The sequence below is a fragment of the Lissotriton helveticus genome, chromosome 1_2 (assembly GCF_964261635.1).
Source record: "Lissotriton helveticus chromosome 1_2, aLisHel1.1, whole genome shotgun sequence".
Taxonomy (NCBI): domain Eukaryota; kingdom Metazoa; phylum Chordata; class Amphibia; order Caudata; family Salamandridae; genus Lissotriton; species Lissotriton helveticus.
The window spans coordinates 72,124,696-72,149,469 of record NC_136058.1 but is presented as its reverse complement, the minus strand read 5'-3'; the positions used below and the strand labels follow the sequence as shown (position 1 = coordinate 72,149,469).

At 46.5% G+C, this 24,774-nt stretch overlaps 1 protein-coding gene across 4 annotated transcripts in view; it reads right to left on the bottom strand.

Moving 5' to 3' along the window:
- The window catches only part of DEPDC1 (DEP domain containing 1), a 362,287-nt gene that overhangs the window by 99,492 nt on the left and 238,021 nt on the right, over positions 1-24,774 (bottom strand). For all 4 annotated transcript variants that reach the window (XM_078668810.1, XM_078668806.1, XM_078668812.1 and 1 more), the window contains 2 exons: positions 23,613-23,785; positions 3,520-3,696 (listed from right to left, as the gene is read on the bottom strand). In XM_078668810.1, the coding sequence (XP_078524936.1) occupies positions 3,520-3,696; positions 23,613-23,785 (350 nt within the window). The remainder of the gene's footprint in view (positions 1-3,519; positions 3,697-23,612; positions 23,786-24,774) is intronic.

Here is a 24,774-nt window from a genome sequence, read left to right as displayed (position 1 = left end):
GGACCAGGAGGGTCCGGGGTGCTCCTCTTCTGGAAGGGAGCAAGGGCCAGTCTGGAGCAACCAGACCAGCAGCAGTGATGTCGTCGGGCGTCGTTCAGAAGGCCACAAGCCAGCGGGCTAGTAGCCAAACAACGCGGCGAGCAGCAAAAAGCAGAAGGGCCCCACGCCGATCGTGGAGATGCTGGGGGGCTGATCTTCGGTGCTGGAGCTGCTCAGGGTCGGGGCTTCTCGGACCCCAAAGCACTCACCAGGAAATTACTCGGCGGGCTTGCTGTGCAGAAGTCGTGCAGTCTTGCAGATGGCCGGTCCCTCGAGGTCTCGTCGCACCCACGGTTCTCAGCTGGGCTGTAGAGGTGGGTAGAGGTCAGAGGTGCCAGGGAAGCCGGTTCTCGTCGAGCTGGGCAGTCGGATTCCGGAGGAAGGACTTGCAGCAGACCGCAGTGTTCTTAAGATGGTGCCTGCGGATGCAGGGTGACTACTCCTTAGCCACAAGGGAGAAATCTTAGGAAGAAGTCTTGAGTTCCTTTCGTAGAAAGTAGTTTCAGGATTCAAAGATGATCTAATTTGGAAGGGGGCCTGCTCCTACCTTTATCTGGGAAAAGGGGGCTGGCACGCGACTAAGTCCTGCCCTATGGGTGGGACCAGGAGGGGGGTGGTTACACCCCTCTCCTTTGGCGGGCTTTCCCCAGGCCAGGGGCTGGAGTGCCCCTGGAACTGGTTTCAGCCGGCCTATGCACAGTGAGCACCGGGGTGCCACTTGCAGTCACCTTCCTCTGTAGCCCTGCCTACCTGGAATACACAAAACCCTGTCTGGGACGGTGCTGGCACCGCCCCTGGCAGGAAACCCTTTGTCCTTGCCTCCTGCTCTGGGAGGACTCCCAGCAGCAGGAGGGCAGACTTGTGTCTCGGTGGCAGCATCCATTTTGTGGATGCTAAGGCTCTGTCTGACTTTAACCGGGGTTACAGGTTACATACATGTCGTGTCCCTCTAGAAGGGTGGAATGCTAACCCCGTCGCCAGAATTGGCGAGGGGTTAGTATTCCAATTCGTATGACACCTTACTCGACATGTTTTGATAAAGCGATACCAGAGTTGGCATATAACCGCGAGGATTATAATGCACTTAAGAGTATATGGTATGCGATATCATGGAAACGGCTAAGGGATGGATCCCGAAAGCCGCAGACAGGCTCAGCTCATGCCAGAGCACTATCTCACACGATTCCAAGCACTCTGCCTTCAGGATTGTCAAGGCCTGCCATAGGAGTGACTGATAGGAGATCTGTGTGTCCATTTTTAGGGTTAGATATAGGTATACTATATCTAAAGCAAAGGGTGATTACACCACCTTGCCCCAGCTGTCGTGCAGCCAGTTGTGTCAGATTTGGATGGTCAGCCAGGGGTGGCATAATACATGCTGCAGCCCCTGGTAGGCCCTGGGTACACCTATGCCCTGGGTACCTGAGGTACACTGTACAGGGACTGATAAGGTGACTCAGTATCCAATTAGATATGTACCTAAGGTACATGGAATCCATTTTACAGAGAGAGCAGTAGGCCTGGGGTCCTGAATAGCAGGGCCCCAGGTCAACTAAGTCAGAAAACCAGCAAAACACCAGGCAAAAAGTTGGGGGCAATCATAGTCAGGGATCTACCTTCCTACAGCGAGCTTCACACGGGCAAGCTGGCAGCACGTCCGCGACCGTGTCCCACAAAGAGTGGGTATAACGGCCCAAAAGGCAAGCAGTGTTGACCGACCGCAACCCCAAAGTGAGAGGAGAACATCATCTTTCCGAACGGTTCATACCTTTTGGATTCCCGATCAGGAGGAGCTGTCGGGAATGCGGTCTGGGAATTAGAGGCCTGGATAACCAGACTCTCGGGGGTGGGGTGGGTGGACAGGAAGCAAGGGTCGCCCGTTTCCATCTACAGGGGGACCTGTAGAGGGCCTGGACCAAGTGCCCACCAGTACGTCAGTAAGGGCCTCACTGAACGGCAGTAGAGGCTCCGAAGAGCTTGCCTGCGGTTTGAGGACCTCAGTGAGGAGGTTAGTCGTCAAGGCCGCGACGGGGAGCTCAAGAGCCAAGGCCAAGGTGTAGGCAGCCCCCTACTCCGTAGCCACGGTAGGAGCGGAGACAAATCCAATGTCGGGCGAAGTGCCCAAACCACTGGCCTCCCCTAGCTCACTTGCCCAGTCCTGAAATAACTGGCACTCCCATGCTGGAGGGTTCTCTGCCCCTCCCAATCACTCGTCCTCCATCTCCTGGTAGTGTACAAAGGATGGGGCCGGATCATAGAAGAACTGCTCCTCTCTCGACGTCTAATGCGGCGTCGAGCGACGCCGTTCCGACGCCGGAACCGGATCGAGGGGGGCGGGATCGGGGACGTCGTCGTCCGGGGCGACACCCTAGGAGTCGGCGCCAGCGGAGGGGTCGTGAGGTCGACCAGCGGCGACTCGGATCCAGAACCGGCGGGGCCGGGTCTTGAGTCGTCTACTGCGCCGGGGTTGAAGCACCCGACGGCACCGGGGTCGAAGCACCAGGCCCGCTTGGGCTCCCAGTCAGGTCAGCAGGGCCCGAAGGCGCCACAGCGGGATCAGACGGAGGAGAGAGCGACCTAATGGCCATGAGGAAGGCGTCTATCTCCTTCGGCGTCGCGTTCAGCCCAGGGACCGGCAGGCATGGAGCTGGCAGCGGCGCCTGCCGCGTGGGCGGTGTCGCCCGAAACCCCGGCCGCATCGCGCGAGCGTCGGAAGAGCGATGTTGTCTCTTCGACTTCTTGTGCCTCTTACCTGAGAACTTGGAGCCCGACGAATGGTGTCAACTCGCTGAGCTTCGATGGCTGTGGCCCCGCGACCGGTCCTTTGACCTCCTCCTCGACCTGGACCGGCAACGACGCGGAGTCGACTGCCGGAGCTCGAGGAGCTTACGGGACCGCTCCTGCCTAGCCTTCAACGTCAAGGCCCGGCAGTCCGGGCACGACTTGTCATCATGGTCGGCCCCAAGGCAATACAGGCACCGGTGATGGGGGTCGGTAATCCCTACCGGCACCGATAGTCTTACAACTCGAAAACAGGATCAAAAAGATCGAAAAAGTTAGTCAAAAAGTGACCAAGAAGTAATGCTTTTTTCGGATCTGCGCTTGATGGCGCGGAAAAAAGAAGAACGGACGTCAGCGCACAAGGGCGGCGTCTAAGTACTCCGACTACGTCATCCCGGCGGCAACGACGGAGCCGCAGCCGACGCCTACCGACGCGCAGGGGTACTGCTACGCAAAACTTTCCGGATCCAGCCTGACGCCTGGGAATATTCTAAGGTAAAGAATCTAACTAACGTGTTTCATTCCGATTGTACCCATTATCCCTCTCTTAAATAAAACAGAAATATAGAAGCCTAGAGCAAATAATTTTAACTACAAGTAATTCTTTATCAGACAATAGGTTCTATTTATTCAGATATTGTAAAGTTGGGTAAGATTAATTTACAGAGCATGGACACATTTTACAATGGTTGCACTTACCGGGATCTTTTTAAGGTAATCTACATGATGCTGTACAGCAATCTGTAAATACACTGGTACTTGAAGAATTTCTTGATGGTGGTCCATTAGAAAGGAAACTAACCTTGTGGCAAGGAGTTCATCGAGGTCTACTTCCTCTGCACAGCAAAGTACACATCGAGAAAAGGTCTGTACCATCTATAAAAGTATATAATATAATGAAAGCCTTTATAAATTATATTTTTAAACAAATTTAAGTTACAAAAATAGCAACACCACGATGTGCAGATAAAATATATATATATATATATATATATATATATATATATATATATATATATATATATATATATATATATATATATATATATATATTCAATCACCTCCTGGAAATCCAAATCCACATGGAAAGAAACCAGAGTCGAAGCCCCAATATTGTGCAGAAGGGTTTATTAGGCACAAGGAAATAACCCAACGCGTTTCGAAGTCTATGTATATATATATATATATATATATATATATATATATATATATATATATATATATATATATATTAGGTTGGACAGATTTTCAGCAGTAATAGAAAAAAAATAACCTTTAGGCAAATCTTTGGTATCTTTCGTAAATATAAAAGCAGTTTACCACCACTCTGAGAATACACACATTTTCCACCTTTACTAACAAGCAGCACGGCTGCACAAATTGACCTATATTCTGAAGGAAACTCACTCAAGAAGGTTCTTTGCTGTACAGCCAATAAGAATAAGCCTACAATATCTTCTTAAGCCAACTTCGATATTTATCCAATAGCCATCTTTCAGAATCAGTCACTGCAGAGTACATTTAAGTTACGTTGGGAGACGTGAAAAGGGAATAGTCTTTCACATGAAGGAATTTTACAGCACTAATTGGCCACTGCTGCATTTGAGCGACAACAGATTTACTTTGTGAACATATAAATATTCCTGTGTGGTCACTCGGTTTATCTCTTGGAGAAGTGTATTTGAAAGGGGCGCTCTGGTGCACTACTCTTGTTGAACACTTTGTTTATCAATCTGGAGCTGGTTTGTTGGCAAGCTTTTTACAAAATTTAATGAAGTCACAATCCATCAGGTATATTCAATAGATCATACCACAGTTCAGATGTTGCTCTAAAGGACGACAGCAATAATTAGAATTTCATATTACAAAATGGACATGTTATTGCAACTTGCACAGCAGCTCAAACAGAACTATAGTACATTAAACATGCAAGAATTTTTTTTTAAACCTCAGTATCTTCCTTTTTTTGTTGCTAACCATGCACAGATAATTACTACGCAAGAGAGATGTGAAGTTTATCTGTCTAGTATGACAAACTTTTTTCTGGTTAAAATATTCACACTTTGGGTCCATTTGGAAAAATGAATAAGCAAAAATTATTTATATGTTGGCAAAATTGTGGGTTGAATGCCTTATTTTCAAGTTTAGTTTAAATAGTAAAGAGGTACAGTGTCTTTTAATTGATTGAAAGGCACTTACAAGTGCTTTGCCAGGAACACTAAGCATTCTTTTTTTTTTTGCAGCCTTTAGACTCTGGCGACCTTTGCTGAGGGCACGTGGTGTATGAACAATCTAATTTGGGCAATAGCTTTGACCGTACGCGCCTTTGGAAATAAATCAGTGTTACGAGTGTGACACAGGCTTGCACTGTGCGAGTACTTGCGCTGGTGACAGGTTTCGCTTCCTGGCTCAGCGGATGTATGCATAGGGATGGGAGTGTGGGAGCAATCTTGTAAAGTTGGGAAGACTCTCACTGACGATTCGAGAGGTCTTTGTTATTTTTTCTTGTACTGCTTTTATTAATTTTCTTGTCTACAGATATGAACATTTCTGCACAGGGAACGCGTTTCGCCCACAATTCGGGCTTCTTCAGGCTGTAGACAAGAAAATGAACTAAAGAAGTACAAGATAAAAAGAACAAAGACCTCTCGAATCGTCTTGATGTTATCAATTACAGCACTGACTGTGTTAATTGTTTGAACTCTTGAGAGATGCCTCTCTGTTTTTGTTTATATATTGATAAATGAAAGGAAATATTAAGTAATATGGGGGATCTTTATGTGATAGCATTTTGTTTGGTGAAGAATCTGTGACAGATATGTCCTGGTACGTGGGCACATTAAATTAAATCCAAAAGGTTCAAAGGGACATTAAAAAGGTATTCAGAGACTAAATTTTGGGTGGGACCAGTAGAATGCAGGGCAGATTGACCGGCCATGGCCAAAGTGTGAGAAGTTGGCCTGATGTGCAGTGCTCACTATTCTAGTGATCACTATATATCAGTCCAAACAACCCTTATTGATGATTGGTTGTAAGTCAACCTTATAGACCAGCTATCCTAGTAGCATGGATACGAGCAGTCTAAGGCTAAGACTCTAGAGGGCGTGTTAAGCCAGCTGTTTTACCATCACATTACCCCTTGAACACCCAGTGAAAGGACACCACACCAGTGTTATGAAAATAAACAGTGTATTTATTAGAATCACAACAAACCTGTACTCTTTATGAGGACAGGGTGCTAGGCACACAACAAAACTCTTACGAAAATACTTAAGTTAGCACGTTATACACAAATGCCCGAGGGGCACGAAAAACCATATACTTTAAAAGTGGAATGCGAATTACTAGCAGGTAAGTAACAGTTCTAATAGGCTTTGGAATCGCTAGGACTGGACTAGGGAATCGTTAGATTTCTACTAGGAGACCCAGGGGACTCGGGTGCAGAGTGTGCACTCTCACGCGGGATGCGGGACAAAGTCTATGGAGGCTAGTAAAGGCAAAGTTAGTGTTCACGGGCGAACCCGACCTGGTAGGAAGAAAACGACAGTGGATCCTGACCCTAGGATAGTGAGGCTATGCTGGGACACCGAAGTGCCGAAGTTACCTAGCCCAGGGGCTGCAGCTGCATAGGTCTGAAAAGACGTCGGGGATCTCGTTGCCGGACCAGGAGCCTGGAAGGAAGAAGTTGCTGGCAGGCGACCAGTGAAGAAAAGTTCGATGGATCCAAGCCTGGATCAAGGAAGAAGAAAACCTGAAAGCAGAGGGGACCAAGTTCTTGAATCACTAGCCAGTGATTAAGTGGGCACCAGGATGGCACCGGGCGAAGTCACCGCAGTCAGGTGAGTGGGCGCTGCTGGGCTCTGCAGTCTGTCGGACCAGGAGGCGTTGTCGGCGACCAGGATGGAGGTGCGAGCTGTCCCACGAAGGTTCTTGCTGTCGACGTCGCTGGACCCAGGATTGGGCAACAAGTCTTGGCAAATGCAAGGCCCACGCGGTGGACCTAAAATGGCGTCTTGAGTGGACCAGGAGGGTCCAGGGTACTTCTCCGATGGAGGGAAGCAAGGGCCAGTCTGGAGCAACCAGACCAGCAGCAGAAATGTCGTCGGGCGTCGTCAGGAAGGCCACAAGCCAGCGGGCTAGTAGCCAAACAACGCGGTGAGCAGCAAAAAGCAGAAGGGCCCCACGCAGATCGTGGAGATGCTGGGGGGCTGCTCTTCAGTGCTGGAGCTGCTCAGGGTGGGGGCTTCTCGGACCCCAAAGCACTCACCAGGAATTCACTCGGCGGGCTTGTTGTTCAGAAGTCGTGCAGTCTTGAAGATGGCCGGTCCCTCGAGGTCTCGTCACACCCACGAATCTCAGCGTGACTGATGATGCAGGTAGAGGTCAGAGGTGCCAGGGAAGCCGGTTCTCGTCGAGCTGGACAGTCGGATTCCGGAGGAAGGACTTGCAGCAGACCGCAGTGTTCTGTAGATGGTGCCTGCGGATGCAGGGTGACTACTCCTTAGTCACAAGGGAGAAATCTTAGGAAGAAGTCTTGAGTTCCTTTCGTGGAAAGTAGTTTCAGGATTCAAAGATGATCTGATTTGGAAGGGGGCCAGTCTCTACCTTTATCCTGTAAAAAGGGGCTGGCACGCGACTAAGTCCTGCCCTATGGGTGGGACTAGGAGGGGGGTGGTTACACCCACTTCCTTGGCGGGCTTTTCCCCAGCACAGGGTCTGGAGTGACCCTGGAACTGGTTCCAGCCAGCCTATGCACAGTGAGCACCGGGGTGCCACGTGCAGTCACCTTCCTCTAAAGCCCTGCCTACCTACAATACACAAAACCCTGTCTGGGACGGTGCTGGCACCGCCCCTGGCAGGAAACCCTTTGTCCTTATCTCCTGCTCTGGGAGGACTCCCAGCAGCAGGAGGGCAGACTTGTGTCTCGGTGGCAGCATCCATTTTGTGGATGCTAAGGCTCTGTCTGACTTTAACCGGGGTTAGGGGTTACATACATGTCGTGTCCCTCTAGAAGGGTGGAATGCTAACCCCGTCGCCAGAATTGGCGAGGGGTTAGTATTCCAATTCGTATGACACCTTACTCGACATGTTTTGATAAAGCGATACCAGAGTTGGCACATAACCGCGAGGATTATAATGCACTTAAGAGTATATGGTATGCGATATCATGGAAACGGCTAAGGGATGGATCCCGAAAGCCGCAGACAGGCTCAGCTCATGCCAGAGCACCATCTCACACGATTCCAGCACTCTGCCTTCAGGATTGTTAAGGCCTGCCATAGGAGTGACTGATAGGAGATCTGTGTGTCCATTTTAGGGTTAGATATAGGTATACTATATCTAAAGCAAAGGGTGATTACACCACCTTGCCCCAGCTGTCAAGCAGCCAGTTGTGTCAGATTTGGATGGCCAGCCAGGGGTGGCATAATACATGCTGCAGCCCCTGGTAGGCCCTGGGTACACCTATGCCCTGGGTACCTAAGGTACACTGTACAGGGGCTAATAAGGTGACTCAGTATCCAATTTAGATATGTACCTAAGGTACATGGAATCCATTTTACAGAGAGAGCAGTAGGCCTGGGGCCCTGAATAGCAGGGTCCCAGGTCAACTAAGTCAGAAAACCAGCAAAACACCAGGCAAAAAGTTGGGGGCAACCATAGTCAGGGATCTACCTTCCTACATAACCCCCCCCCAAACGAAAGGAGATGAGGCTATCCTTGTCCAGGTAAGCCTATATTGCCTAAGTGGCCATTTAAGGAAGTACCAGCACTGGCATGGTTACCCCCTATGTCATGGTCCACTAAGCAATCCCTCACCCTAAGGGTGTCTGAGGGTCTCCACCATAGGGAATCTCTACCTGTGGTGTGTTTTGTCAAAGAGAAAGGCTGGTGCTGAAATGGAGTACTGAAGTGAGGCTCCACTAACTTTGGGCTCAGCTTCCTCCAATCATTATCCACCATAGAGGCCTTTCTTTCCAAGACTGAGTTGTTTTGGGCTCTCAGGGTCAACCTCTGGCTACCTACAGCTGGAGGTTGGGTCCCTCTGTTTGGCTTACTGGAGGGACAGTTCAGGTCTGGGGCCCTCAGGTCCCAAGTTTGGCTGTGCCCAACAGTGTCCATCTGTGGGAGGTCCCTAACTAATTTTAAGGGGGATCCCTCGGGAGTTTGTCTTATTTTCACTTGGCTAGGTCTACTAGCTTCAGTGCCCTTAATCTGCTGATTGGGGAATTCTTTTGGACAGGGGGCCCTTTGGGGTCCAACACTGGCCTCCCTGACCTCTACAGCCCTGGGCTGACTGAGGCAGGGTAGAGAGGGGCAGGTTACCTGCTCCAGACTGGGTCCCACCTTGGAAGGGTCCACTGACATCAGGGGTTCTGCCAGGCTAGGCCTGACTACCTCTGTGGCAGTTTCTTCACAAGGGGTCAGATCAGTTCCCTGAGGAGGCTGATCCTTTCCTACAGTCTGGTGGGAGGGAGATTTCTCTTCCTCCTCAATACTCTCCGTCTGAGTGGAGTGATCCATAGTTTCAGGCTTCACAACACTATCATCTGTCTGAGTTTGAGCTGTGGCCATCACAACTCTCCCAACCTTTTCAGGAGGGGGCTCAGTTTGGGTGTGGGCTGTTACCATGACAGCCTTGACAACCTGTTCTGGGAAGGAAGTTGTCTGAGATTGGGTTGTGACTGGCACAACCCTCCTGACCTGTTCAGGGAGGACATCTTGGACTGGGGCTGTGACTAACACTGCCCCACTAACCTTACCATGGGGGTTCACCATTCTAGAATGGGTTTCTTGCTCTACCTCAGCCCAGGCTGAGGTCTCTAAATCATTCCCCAGTAGGCAATCTACAGGCAAGTTGGTTGACACTGCCACTCTCTTGGGGCCAGTGACACTTCCCCAGCTGAGATTTACTACTGCCATGGGATGAGTTTTCTTCACTCCATCAATGTTGGTCACCTGGTATGTGGCACCAGGTAAAAGTTGCCTTGAGGGGACTAGACTCTCAGTCACCATGGTGATGCTAGCCCCTGTATCTCTATAGGCCTCAACTTTCATTCCATTGATGAGGGGCTCCTGTCTGTACTTGCCCAAAGTGTTGGGACAAGTTGTGAAGTTGGCAAACCCCATGCCAGTCTCACAGACAAGAGTATCTAAGTTTGGGGACCTGGTTAGGCCAGAGTCCCCAGGAACTCCCAAAGTAAATGCACCCAAATTCTTGGGGGCACTCCCACCACCTGGGGGATTACTACTAGTAGTAACAGGAGGCTTGGGAATGTTACTTGGGGGTATGTTCTCCTTATTGTTATTCTTTGGGCAACTACTGTCAGTTTTCAAATGACCCACCTGTTTACAGGGATAACAATAAGGTTTCTTCTGGTTATTAGAAGGATTCTGGGACCCACCCCCCTCAGAGGATTTTTGGGGCCCTGATGTGGTTTGATCTGTAGATTTATTCCCACCCTTCTCTTGAGGCTTGGTTGATTCCTTTTTCTGGTCACCACCTTGGTTCTTGGGCCTAATCCTGGTTCTGACCCATTTGTCTGCCCTCTTACCCAATTCTTGTGGAGAGGTCAGATCAGAGTCTACCAGGTGCTGGTGTAATAACTGGTTCTGACAATTATTTAAGACTTGCTCTCTCATAATTAGATTATACAATCCCTTGAAATCAGTAACCTTACTACCCAGTAGCCAGCCTTCCAAAGCCTTAGTGGCACAATCAACAAAGTCAGACCAGTCCTGAGACTGAGTTTTCTGGGTGTCTCTGAACAGCAACCTGTACTGCTCAGTGGTTAAACCAAACCCATCAACCAGTGCATTTTTCAGGACCTGGTAATTGTTAGCATCCTCAACTCTAGTAGTGAGGAGCTTATCTCTACCTTTGCCATCAAAGGAGAGCCACAGTATAGCTGCCCACTGACTCTGGGGAATGCACTGCACAGTGCAGGCCCTCTCCAGAGCAGCCATCCATTTCTGGATGTCATCCCCTTGCTTAAAGGGGGGCACTATTTTAGTCAGGTGTTTAGTATCTAAACCCTTCTCTCTATCTCTTGGGAGATTGCTGCCACCAGTGGGTGCTAACCCACTTATCTGCTGCTCTCTAGCAAAGGCAAGCTTCTCTTTGGCCAGGGCAAGTTCTTCCCTTTCAATCCTCAGTTCAGCTTGTCTCATCCTAGCTTCATGCTCCCTTCTCTGAGGGGAAGTGAATCTCCTCTGTGGAGGATTCCTTCTCCCCTGAGAAGAGGCATTAGAGTGCAGAGATCTATTGGAGTCCCTAGAAAGAGATCTATCTCTCCTAACTCCAAGGTTAGGCCCACTTCGGGTTAGTACTGGGGGTCCCCCAGATCCTAGCCCAAGTAAGTCTAAGTTGGTCCTAGTTAGCCTTCTGACTACCTCAAGACCCTTGTCTACCTCATCCCCAGAGAGTACCTCCTGATCCTCCTCCTCAACTGCTGAATCAGTGTTGGGGAGATCTGGATCCCCAGAGGTTCCCTCTAAGGCTGGCATGTTCTCATGTAACTGAGAAAGCTTTCTGGCATCATATGTCTCTAAGAGACCTATCAGAAAGGGAGTGGTGGGGTTAGACCCCTGCTTCAGTTTTCTGGAGACACAGATTTGTCTCATCTCCTGGAAACTGAGAGCTGCATATCTTGAAGTGACCTGTGGAGGGTCAACACTGACCAGGGGAGTCTCAGTAGAATCTCCCTGGGTAGACATGCTTTTCTAGTGAGGTGTAAGTGGTGCACTTACCTACACTATATGTTTGCCTACTGATCCCTTGCTAGAGTTGTAGTTTAGGGTGTGCTAGGCCCTAGGAGCTACAACAGCTGGTTCAGTAGAACTCAGAGTATTCTAAGCTAAGTTATATGTACCTTTAGTACTTATGTGATCTTTCACAAGATATTCTTAGGGCATGTGTGGTAAAACAACAGCAAGCTCAAATCCCAACCGCTGCTCACCAATGTGAGAAGTTGGCCTGATGTGCAGTGCTCACTATTCTAGTGATCACTATATATCAGTCCAAACAACCCTTATTGATGATTGGTTGTAAGTCAACCTTATAGACCAGCTATCCTAGTAGCATGGATACGAGCAGTCTAAGGCTAAGACTCTAGAGGGCGTGTTAAGCCAGCTGTTTTACCATCACATTACCCCTTGAACACCCAGTGAAAGGACACCACACCAGTGTTATGAAAATAAACAGTGTATTTATTAGAATCACAACAACCCTGTACTCTTTATGAGGACAGGGTGCTAGGCACACAACAAAACTCTTACGAAAATACTTAAGTTAGCACGTTATACACAAATGCCCGAGGGGCACGAAAAACCATATACTTTAAAAGTGGAATGCGAATTACTAGCAGGTAAGTAACAGTTCTAATAGGCTTTGGAATCGCTAGGACTGGACTAGGGAATCGTTAGATTTCTACTAGGAGACCCAGGGGACTCGGGTGCAGAGTGTGCACTCTCACGCGGGATGCGGGACAAAGTCTATGGAGGCTAGTAAAGGCAAAGTTAGTGTTCACGGGCGAACCCGACCTGGTAGGAAGAAAACGACAGTGGATCCTGACCCTAGGATAGTGAGGCTATGCTGGGACACCGAAGTGAAGAAGTTACCTAGCCCAGGGGCTGCAGCTGCATAGGTCTGAAAAGACGTCGGGGATCTCGTTGCCGGACCAGGAGCCTGGAAGGAAGAAGTTGCTGGCAGGCGACCAGTGAAGAAAAGTTCGATGGATCCAAGCCTGGATCAAGGAAGAAGAAAACCTGAAAGCAGAGGGGACCAAGTTCTTGAATCACTAGCCAGTGATTAAGTGGGCACCAGGATGGCACCGGGCGAAGTCACCGCAGTCAGGTGAGTGGGCGCTGCTGGGCTCTGCAGTCTCTCGGACCAGGAGGCGTTGTCGGCGACCAGGATGGAGGTGCGAGCTGTCCCACGAAGGTTCTTGCTGTCGACGTCGCTGGACCCAGGATTGGGCAACAAGTCTTGGCAAATGCAAGGCCCACGCGGTGGACCTAAAATGGCGTCTTGAGTGGACCAGGAGGGTCCAGGGTACTTCTCCGATGGAGGGAAGCAAGGGCCAGTCTGGAGCAACCAGACCAGCAGCAGAAATGTCGTCGGGCGTCGTCAGGAAGGCCACAAGCCAGCGGGCTAGTAGCCAAACAACGCGGTGAGCAGCAAAAAGCAGAAGGGCCCCACGCAGATCGTGGAGATGCTGGGGGGCTGCTCTTCGGTGCTGGAGCTGCTCAGGGTGGGGGCTTCTCGGACCCCAAAGCACTCACCAGGAATTCACTCGGCGGGCTTGTTGTTCAGAAGTCGTGCAGTCTTGAAGATGGCCGGTCCCTCGAGGTCTCGTCACACCCACGAATCTCAGCGTGACTGATGATGCAGGTAGAGGTCAGAGGTGCCAGGGAAGCCGGTTCTCGTCGAGCTGGACAGTCGGATTCCGGAGGAAGGACTTGCAGCAGACCGCAGTGTTCTGTAGATGGTGCCTGCGGATGCAGGGTGACTACTCCTTACTCACAAGGGAGAAATCTTAGGAAGAAGTCTTGAGTTTCTTTCGTGGAAAGTAGTTTCAGGATTCAAAGATGATCTGATTTGGAAGGGGCCAGTCTCTACCTTTATCCTGTAAAAAGGGGCTGGCACGCGACTAAGTCCTGCCCTATGGGTGGGACTAGGAGGGGGGTGGTTACACCCACTTCCTTGGCGGGCTTTTCCCCAGCACAGGGTCTGGAGTGACCCTGGAACTGGTTCCAGCCAGCCTATGCACAGTGAGCACCGGGGTGCCACGTGCAGTCACCTTCCTCTAAAGCCCTGCCTACCTACAATACACAAAACCCTGTCTGGCACCGCCCCTGGCACCGCCCCTGGCAGGAAACCCTTTGTCCTTATCTCCTGCTCTGGGAGGACTCCCAGCAGCAGGAGGGCAGACTCGTGTCTCGGTGGCAGCATCCATTTTGTGGATGCTAAGGCTCTGTCTGACTTTAACCGGGGTTAGGGGTTACATACATGTCGTGTCCCTCTAGAAGGGTGGAATGCTAACCCCGTCGCCAGAATTGGCGAGGGGTTAGTATTCCAATTCGTATGACACCTTACTCGACATGTTTTGATAAAGCGATACCAGAGTTGGCACATAACCGCGAGGATTATAATGCACTTAAGAGTATATGGTATGCGATATCATGGAAACGGCTAAGGGATGGATCCCGAAAGCCGCAGACAGGCTCAGCTCATGCCAGAGCACCATCTCACACGATTCCAAGCACTCTGCCTTCAGGATTGTTAAGGCCTGCCATAGGAGTGACTGATAGGAGATCTGTGTGTCCATTTTAGGGTTAGATATAGGTATACTATATCTAAAGCAAAGGGTGATTACACCACCTTGCCCCAGCTGTCAAGCAGCCAGTTGTGTCAGATTTGGATGGCCAGCCAGGGGTGGCATAATACATGCTGCAGCCCCTGGTAGGCCCTGGGTACACCTATGCCCTGGGTACCTAAGGTACACTGTACAGGGGCTAATAAGGTGACTCAGTATCCAATTTAGATATGTACCTAAGGTACATGGAATCCATTTTACAGAGAGAGCAGTAGGCCTGGGGCCCTGAATAGCAGGGTCCCAGGTCAACTAAGTCAGAAAACCAGCAAAACACCAGGCAAAAAGTTGGGGGCAACCATAGTCAGGGATCTACCTTCCTACACAAAGTATCACTTGTTTCCGCAGGGATTTTGAGCCTTTCGGACAACAAAGTTCTTTTGGTTTCTTCCCATGGTGGTAGAGAAATGGGGCAAGTTTTACCAGCGGAAAAGGGAGAGTTAAAGGAAGCTAAGAAATGTTAAACAAAGACTATTTATCTACGCCTTTCAAGTTGTGCACCGGACTAGCCCAGCTTGTAGAAAGATGAAAGGAGATAAGGGATTTGTGGGTTTTGGTAATGGGATACAGAACAGAGTTTATGAACCACCCGGTTCAGGTTTGTGATCCAAGAGTTCTGAAATTCAGCACAGAGAAGGAAAAAATGATGGATCAAGAGATAGAAGCATTGTTTCAGAAAGGAGCAATATATTTAGGGACTAATTCTCCAAAAACTTAGGTATGAAATATTTAAAAAGGACAAAGGGATGTGACCAGCATAAATCTAAGATTTAAACAACTGGGTAGTACATAGATGTTTCAAGATAGGAGAAGCCACCTGTTGAGGGATGTTTGGAGTAAAGAAGGTTGGTTGACATGGCTGGTTTTGAAAAACACTTACCAGACAGTAGCCATTTCTTAAGCACACAAGATTTCCCAAGATTTCGAAGGCAGGAAAGTATTTGGTGGTTACAGGCTTCCAGTTTAAATTTATGACAGCACCATGATGTTTCATGAAGGTATTAGATCTTTGGTAGTGTGGATGAGAGAGCGAGGGGTTGGTCTGGTTGTTTATTTAGACAACATTGGAATTATGTCATTTACAAAAAAAACTGTCTGAAGAACAGAGTTAGAGGTTTGCATCATAGAGGATCTGTATCAACAGGGGCAGGATGAGCTTGATTCCAGGTCAGGAAATTAGACTTTTAGGCTTTCAGATACACACATCTGGTTGTGTGTTGAGCTTCCAGACAGTGAAAATAAAGATTTGCAACATCAGGCAGGTGAAGTTAGCAAATAAAATTGCCAGTTAGCAAGATTTGAGATTGTTGTAAACATCAATTCAGGCGAATTCAACACCTCTTTATTACAGAATCCTCCAAAAGTTGAAAGTGCATTATTTAAGGATAGATTGAAATATTCCTAGGAACATAATCAATCAGGACGCTTTAACGGAGGTACATTTGTGATTAGTGAATATGGAGGCTTGGAACTTGAATTTGATCTATGGGGACTCTCCAGATATAGTGACAGAATTAGATGCCAGCACAGATGCTTTGGGTGCGAGATGCAGAATGTTAACAGGGAGAAAATGTTCAGGTGAAGAGGTATATTATTTGTATGGAGAAATTGACATAGTCCTTTAAAAAAGTTTAGCAAGGGACTGAGTGAATTGCTCTATTTTGCTGGTGATAGACAATCTCTCAGCAAACATGAATCTGAATCTTCAAATGAATGTAACAGGACTATGGCACAAGCCAGTAGTGAACAGACAGATACAACTCATGTTTTGAAATATTTCGTAGAGTCTGGCAGATGCCAGGGTTATCTTCAGAGGCTTCAGACTGCATCAAAGGGTCCTGGTACAGCAAAGGCACATTTTGGGCGTGGAAGCAATGGGTATGTTGGAGTTCTGAAAGGGATTTAGATCCCATATCATCAACGGTAGTGCATATGACAAAAACAAATTACGGACACTTAAAGAAGATTTCTATATTTATAGTACAGTAAACTTGAAAAGCTCAGCAATTTCAGCAGGCCACGTATTTCAAGAAAGACTACCTATGGTCAGAATGCTCCAGCTAAGAGACTTTTTAGAAGTATGTCTCAATAAAATCCAAATGTAATGAAATATTATTCTTTTTGTGATGTGGATGTAGTCCAAAAGAATATAGGAATGAGACTTTGACCTTGTTATCTTCATCTTTGAAGTTAACAATGCTTCTGTGTTTCATTTCATTTAGACATGTGTCAGTTGAGAGAGCACTAGAGGTATCTTTTAGAAGGTATGAACCACAGGGCGTATTATTTTATATTAAGAACAGAACTATCTTTTATCCAATTTCAAAAGAACATCAGAATTTGTTTAGGAGTGTAAAGCATATGAAAGTAGAATTGAAACTGAGAAGAGTAGACAAGCCACAAATATTACTTTCCATAAACATCCTCACCACGCAGTCCCTACACCTGCATTATCTAGATAGGTTAAGGAGGTGTTGAAGGAATCAGGAGTGGATGACTGGCAACTTGGAGCTCATTCTGCTCTTGAGTATTGGCTAGTAAATCTATTATGAGTGGTAGCAGTTTGAATGACATCCTTGAATGTACCGATAGGCCTGTTGACTATTTAAAACGTTTTATCTTAAACCTATAGAAAATGCTGTGGAAAATGATACGATGCATATTTAAAGCCTTGCCATGCTGGTTTTGGTGTCTTGCCATAAAAAGCTGATTTTCCAAAGTATAGGTAGGTAGAAAATCATGATTTCATTAAAGTGGTTAAGGCCAATATCCCTACAGTAGATTATACCACCCTATAGTCTTTTTTTCTTGGATTGTATATCAAGTCTAAAGAAAAAGCTGGATGATGGGTGGATCTTCTCAACACCAGACGAAAGTCTCAAGGTATATGAAGCGGTTTGCACAATCAGTTGTTCGTATATTGACCTTTGGGAGTAAACAGTGATAATAATTAAGATTTTAAAAAAACTTTCACAGCAAGAAAAGAAGGAAGATGGCTGTTAGTTCTGAGGTTTTATATATGTTCTAGATGTTGGAATAATATAGTAAAGTTCAATCTGTGTTGCTGTTGTATGAGTTGGCAATGAGACTTCATGGAGGTTTAGTAGATTCTGCCTAGAAGGATTTGAGGGGAAACTTGTCAGGATTAAAAAATGACTGAGGGGGCAGGTGGGTTCCCCTCAAAGGTGTTTTGCATAACTTCAATGACATATTGGGCATTTTGCAACACTTTCATTCGAGTTTGTTCGATTCCACCTATACTGAGCTTTGGGGAAATTTAACAGCAAGTGGTTCAGTTTTAAACATATTAGGCCAGTGACATCTGTTAAATGTTGCTAGGATTTGAATACCACATTGCAAACTGGATGCAATGCTCCCTAAGGAATTTTGGAGAAATGTAATGACAATGAACATTTTAAAGCACAATGCATGGTTACACTGGCCAAAATACTTTGGGATTTACACTGCTCTTTCTGGAAAATCTTAGTTGTAGATTGTGCATTTATAAGAAAATTAAATTGGTTCCCCTGTTTACATTTTTGGGACTAAAGAACATTATGTAGGGCGAACGACATTTGCCCCTACAACTATTTGTTTCAAACAAAGATTGTAGGATTTAAGCCCCAGGCCCCAATACAGGAGTTGGGTATGCACCAAGAGATTAATTGGAAAAATGTTTGGAAATTGCACCGTTAACTTTCAGGCTAATAACACCAGCTAATACTTTGTAGGATTTAAACCCCTTTTGAAATTTAGTATGAAAATTGTGCATTTTTAAAACCTTTAGCCAGAATTGTTGGTTATAACAGAATTTAAAGAACTTTGTGGAGTGGGACCAACTTGGGAAATTGTAGGCCAAGAACACTGATCAAATTAAAATGTCCTTTCTACAGTATTTTAGTGGTGCTCTCCCATGACTACTTAGGAAATGTAGAGGTAAATGTTGTGTTTTATAGCTTAAGATGCTGGTTACTTTGGTTAAGATTCATGAGGCTGTAAAGTCCACTGCACAGAGGGACTGGGATTCTACTAAAGGAACCCTTACTAAACATTACTTGAAAGAGGGAGCAAGCTATGTACAATTCTGTGGAACTCCTGGAGTTGCCGATCGCCCGGGCGGGAAAACGGGTGGAGGCGTTGCCTTCATCGCCCGTACTGACTTCCAGTTCCAGATTCTCCCCTCACCTCCCTTGGGAGGAATTGACTACTTGGTGGCCCGTTCCACCTCTCTCTCCCCCCACCTAGCCATCGTGCTTGCCTACCGCCCACCTCAACCAACCCCATCTTTTCTTCCGGCCTTTCAAGATTTACTCGGCACCCTGGCCGTCAACTATGCCTCGGTTCTAGTCCTCGGGGACTTCAATTATTGGCCGACGGACCCTAAGGAATGCGCCTCATCGAAGGAATTTTCAGAAACCCTCCTTTCTCTTAATTTCACCTCCCTTGTTCACACTCTCACCCACACTCATGACCACATCCTAGACCAAGTTTGGTCTCTCAACTGTCCTCTGTCTGCACTGTCTGTTACCCCTTGCACTTGGTCCGATCACTTTTTAATTTCGTTTTCCCTTAGCCTCTGTCTGACCAAGACACTTATTCACGCTAAAAACTCATGGGCTCGCAATTGGGGCAAGGTCAATTTGTCCGACCTTACGACTTCACTTCTGGCCTCCTCTCCCTCTTTATTGGGCCTGGACTCCGCAGCTCAAGCCAAAGCCATCGATTTATGGCTTACGAATGGAAGCGACTGTTTGGCTCCTCTTCGGCGCACCTCGATTAGGCGCCCTAAAGACGCCAATCGGTGGTTCAGTAATGATCTGAAAGAACTGAAGCTTACGGTTCGACGGGCAGAACGCAAATGGAGACTGGACTATTCCTCCATCTCCAAGACCCGTTATGTCCTTCTCCTAGGGACTTACAAAAAAAACATCACTGAGGCCAAGAAAGCCTATTTCTCGGCCAAAATCTTGGCGGCCGAGAATCAACCGAAGGAGATCTTCGCCATTACTCACGACCTGGCCTTTTCCGACAGGACCTCACTCAAACCCCCTCCCTCCCAGAAACTCTGCGATTCGCTGAATTCCTACTTCGTAGGAAAAATCGCGACAATTAAATCCAACATCCCCCCTCCCTCCCCTCTCTTTGTTGACCCCCTGCCACCCCCCGCCCCAGCCTTTTTCAATTCTTTTCCCCCTCTTTCTGAGGAACTTTTCCTGTCTCTCCTTCCCAAAATCAAATTCGGTTCCCCTTCAGACATCTGCCCGGCACACATCTTACGGCAGGTCTATTCTGTCTGTACTTTGCCTCCTCTCAGCTTCCTTAACGATTCACTGGCCCAAGGGGTTGTCACTCCATCACTAAAATCCGCCTCCATCGTTCCCATTTTAAAAAAGCCAGGAGCCGACCCCTCCGTGATGGCCAACTATCGCCCCATCTCCCTTCTACCCTTTTTGGGGAAGGTGCTTGAGCGACATGTTACATCTGCGCTCAGCTCCTTTGTCGAGGAGAATGTGAGACTGGCCCCGTGTCAGGCTGGGTTTCGACCCAAGCACTCGACAGAGTCAGTGGTGGTGTCAGTACTAGATACCCTCAGAGAGGGTATGGACGTAGGCAAATCTCAGGCGCTGGTCCTCCTTGACTTGTCTGCCGCTTTTAACACGGTGGATCATTCCATCTTACTTTCCCGTGTCAGGGCGGCGGGCATAGGAGGCTCAGCCCTTATTTGGCTCTCGTCCTTTTTGAGGGACCGGACCCAGGCGGTTCATCTTGGGGAGTTTTCAGCTACCCCCTGCCAGGTCCAGTGCGGTGGTCCCCAGGGTTCTTCTCTGTCTCCTTTACTGTTCAACCTTTACATCTCGCCTCTTATCTTTGCTCTACAGCAGCTGGAGGTCACGGTATATAACTATGCCGATGACCTCCAGCTCATCTTTAATCTGTCTTCTTCCTCTGACTCCATCTCTAACTTCCAATCTATTCTATCTTTCATCAGGGACTGGATGAACTTCAACCACCTGAAGCTCAATCCCGATAAGACGGAATTTGTGGTTACGGGTGGTTGTTCCAGTCCCTGGAATTCTTTATTTTGGCCCCCCTCCTTTGGTTCTCCTCCTACCCCAGTTTCCTCTGTTAAGACTCTTGGCATCAAGCTAAATGACAAACTCACTATGCACTCCCAGATAGGTTCGGTGGTTTCTTCCTGTTTTCTTACTCTCCGTACTATCCGCTCTATTTCTCGTTTTTTTTCCTCCTCTGCACTTAAACTAATTATGTCCGCACTGGTCCTGTCCCGCCTGGACTACGGGAACATCTTGTTCAATGGCATCCCTCAGTACAGCCTGCGCAAACTGCAACTGGTGCAGAACCAGGCGGCCCGCCTTGCCTTTGGTCTTCCCAAATTCCATCATACCTCCCCCCTCCTGAAGACCCTTCACTGGCTTCCCGTTCGGGAACGCGCCTTGTTTAAATTAGGCTGCATGGCGTTTCAGGCCAGGACGGGCCTGGCCCCTCTTTTTATATCTTCAGCCATCAAAGCTTATGTCCCTGGCAGAGACCTCCGCTCCTCAGCACAACATCTTTTAGCAGTCCCTCGCTACCGGAAAAAAAAACAGGGTGGCTCGAAATTTTCCACTCTTGCCCCCATGTTCTGGAATTCCCTCCCCTTCCACCTTAGGTCTCTCACCCAATATTCCATTTTCCGTAAAGCATTGAAAACATTTTTATTCACTCATGCTTTTCTGTCTTAAACTCTGTTCCCCTTTTCAGTCTATGTCTTAGCGACTGACTCTGCCTAGCTGGCTGTTTGCTATCTCAGCGCCAAGAAACCGCTCAGGTGTATGATGCGCTTAATAAATATTTTAAACTTAAACTTGCTAAAGGCTCCCCTCAAAAGCTTTTAAATTATATTAGCATAATTAGGTATTTTTAGTGTGAAAACGTATTGCAAAAAGTACCATCAAAATGTTTATCCACTTCAAGTGTAAGAAGGCTAGAAACAAAGTCATGAAATATTATCTGTGACGATCTAGGTCTTTACTAGGGTTCAGAAAGCATTTTGTTTTGGAGGCTGTTTCAAACTTCCACTGACTCAACTTAAAAAGCGGTCAAACAATGTTTCTGTTTCTGACTTGACAGTCTTAAGCAGGAGTTGGCAGCTGCATCTTAAGGAAAAGGATGGAACTTATTGAGAGAATTTTCTCATTGGAAATCTGGAACCAGATCCTCAGAATATCTTATGCACAATTGCGGCTGATTTAAAGATAATCCTTTTCAGTCCTTGGAGCCACCGGAATTGGTGGAAGTGTGCAGACCCCAGACATTATGAAGATGCTGGACAGTACTTTGGTACTACCCAGTATGCAACATTTTCCTAATTAATGTGGGATCAAATAAACACCTCTGGCATGTGTATTCCATATGGACGAGTCAGAAAAGGAAAAATGTGTAAAATTTAGAGATGGTAAAAACAGGCTTTGGTCACTTCCTGAAATCTGATGTCAAGATTCGAATATTTGTCCAGTATTATCCCTCAGTTTCTCACCACAATTACTGGCTCTGGGACTGTGCCTAGAACGAGACCACGTGCAAAAGGCAAGTATCTGGCCATTAGCAGCTTTCACCAGTCATTCAATCAAACTGATGAAGAAAAAAGGCATGAGTGCAGTATTGATCGGGAATTTGAGAGCAACACTTTAGAGTTCCTCAAGCAACATATTGCTCCCAAGCTATACGTTGGGGACCGTTGCCATAGCAAAGCTGTTGTTTTTAAACTGTGCAAATAACTGTGCCACTTGCAGGCACATCCTATACCAGGAAATTTCCTTTCTGAAAAAATATTACAAGCAAAGCCCAACATTCCAGTCCACAGACTGAAAAGTTACCTGGACAGTTCTTAGGCTCACATTTGGTACCCAGACCACAGCAGCAAAGCAGTCCTCAGGACGATGTCTAATGTATTACAGCACAACAAAATCACAATGCAGAACTGAAAGGTACATACAAACTCTATCTTAAGCCTTTGTAGAGCAACATGTACATTTCAAATCAACTTTATGGTGAACATAAAAAAGGTGGTGGGGAAAATGAGTTTTAAATAGCTTGATTGGATAAATATGTGCACAACTTCTTACAGAACGAGTGAAGACACTGGGCAAATTGTTTCAGATAGTTACGTCTGTGGACAGTAACACTTCTGTGTAGTTAGGAGGATTACGTTTATGATGACTGAGTGGAATAATCCCTTGACATTGTGAGAAAAGATCAAGCTCATTAGTTACTTAAATGCTTCTTTGAACAAGTCTTGAGTGAACGACAGTGAACCAAATCTTTCACGTGAAGTCAGTGACAACATTTTAACATGGAGTTTTTAGGATCCCACTCCAAGCAATTTTTGAGACATTCTTATATTGGATTACTTACAATGTTGAACTTTTATGATTATTACTGATGGCTAAATCTTCTGGTCTAACAAACTGTAGTTCTGTCAAAACTACTTGAATTATGTGGTCATTTTCCAGAGATATTTCAATGGACGGAGTAACTGCATGATTTTTTTTAAACTTTTCATTAGAAAAAGGTTATCAAGCAGAAAAGTCTGGATTTTCTTACATTGGACTGATTAAGATGTCCCAATACTTTTCTACTAGTATTGCCTTTGGCAAACTATAACAGTTCAGCTGAATAGCACATATACATTATCAATGCATTTCAGAGGGCTGTGTAAAGTCGCTAACAAAGACTTAAACTGCAGTACCAAGATGTAGAGGGGGTATTTGTTAGCCAAAATGTTTGACATTGATAGAACCAGCCCTCTCCTCCACAAACCCCAACACCAAGTGTAAAGAGTCACCAGATGCAATGGGGCCAAAGTGTCTCCGCTGATGGGACAGGATGTTAATGGGAGTAGTTTCTTCAGAAGAGCAAACAGAAAATGCTATCCCAGTTAGTGCGAGAAGCTCTCAGCAAATCCTTCACGGACTACCTAATGGACATAAATAAAAGTACAATTTCAGAAGCACCCACACTGGTCTAAAACCGCAGTTTGAGTTCGGCACAGTTTCTTCGTTACAATATCCGCTCCATTTGTAACAAAACTGATTAGCAAATTTAAGGTATCTGTTAAATCCAATCCCATTCTTATCTAAGGAAATTGCCAGAGGCTCATTTAGGCAAAACAGAAATGATCACCCAATCTAATGCAGGAAGAGAGAAGTTACGGTTACAATAGATCAGCTAACTGCAGACCATCACACTCAGCAGTCTTCAAGCATAACCAGAGACCTCACAGGTACATTAGCAGTAAAGAAACAACAAGAATCAATTTCTTAAAAAGCAAAACCAAAACCAAAACCAGCCATTTCCTAATCAACCTGGATAGCACAGTTTTGCTCACAGCAGTATGATGCAAACTCATGAAATACTCACCAAAGACCTAGTTCCTATGACATCGTGTAATCGGGGCATATCCACATTTTGGCTGATACGTGAAATCATGCGCATTAGAAGTTGAAGTTTTCTGCGATTTGGTGGAGGTAGTAACAAACAGCAAAGCTGCAAGGCTTCAATAGCAACCTTTTCTAAATGAGGCTGGAGTAAACCTATAAAGTTGTGAACGGGTATTGAAAAAAAGAGAATTACATTTAAAAGGAGAAAGAATCAAATTCCAAGTTAGTCAAATAAGGTAAAAAATAATAGATTTAAGTTTGCAGATGTGTTGGTTATATAACTGAGACAACATATGCCCGCCTGTATATTTAGTTGGTAAGGAAGTTTAAAAAGCAGGAAATGTAAACCATTCTGAAAAGGAAACATTCCACAAAGTGAACTTAGTGCTGAAAATAATTGGGGGGAACCTACAACTACAAACAAAATAGAAGCTTAGCAATGCATGTATTACAGATCCTTATGTTCATTCCTTCCTTGCTAATGGCAACAGCGTCTGAACTGTTACTTGGCAAGACAATATATAAGGAGACCAAGAATAATGTGGATCCCACCTACATGTTTCCACTACCACCATGTGCAACCTCAGGATGCTGACTTCTCATTTACTAACTAAAAACAAAGCCAATATTATGTAACCAGCCAAGACAATATGCTGGGTTAGAAATCAGAACAAACAGGGCTACATGGACTAGAGCTACTAAAGTTACTATACCAAGGTTAGTAACCTTTACTCTTACATCCAGGTCCCTCCACTAACCACCTATGGAAAACTATGTGGTCTCCAAAATTACTTTTTCCAATTTCTTTGGGGTGCGACACATTGAAGACCTTCCCCCAAAAGCATCAATGAACTGCACATAGGAAACACATTCTTCCTCTACTCCTCTTTGCACCTCTGAGTCTTTGTTGGAGAAGATCAAACCTAATCTGTCCAGCTGAGAGGAAATGACATGAGCAACTAGCACAGGAAGTATAACCTGTGCCCCAAGATACTGTGCATGCACCCGCAGGGTAATATTTTTAAATTACAGCCATAAGGATCTTTATAATAGAAAATCTGTATTTTTACAAGGCAGTGCAAAAAAACAGGTGGAACTATTACTATATTTAATGACAACAACTTTGACCTCAGAAAACCTGA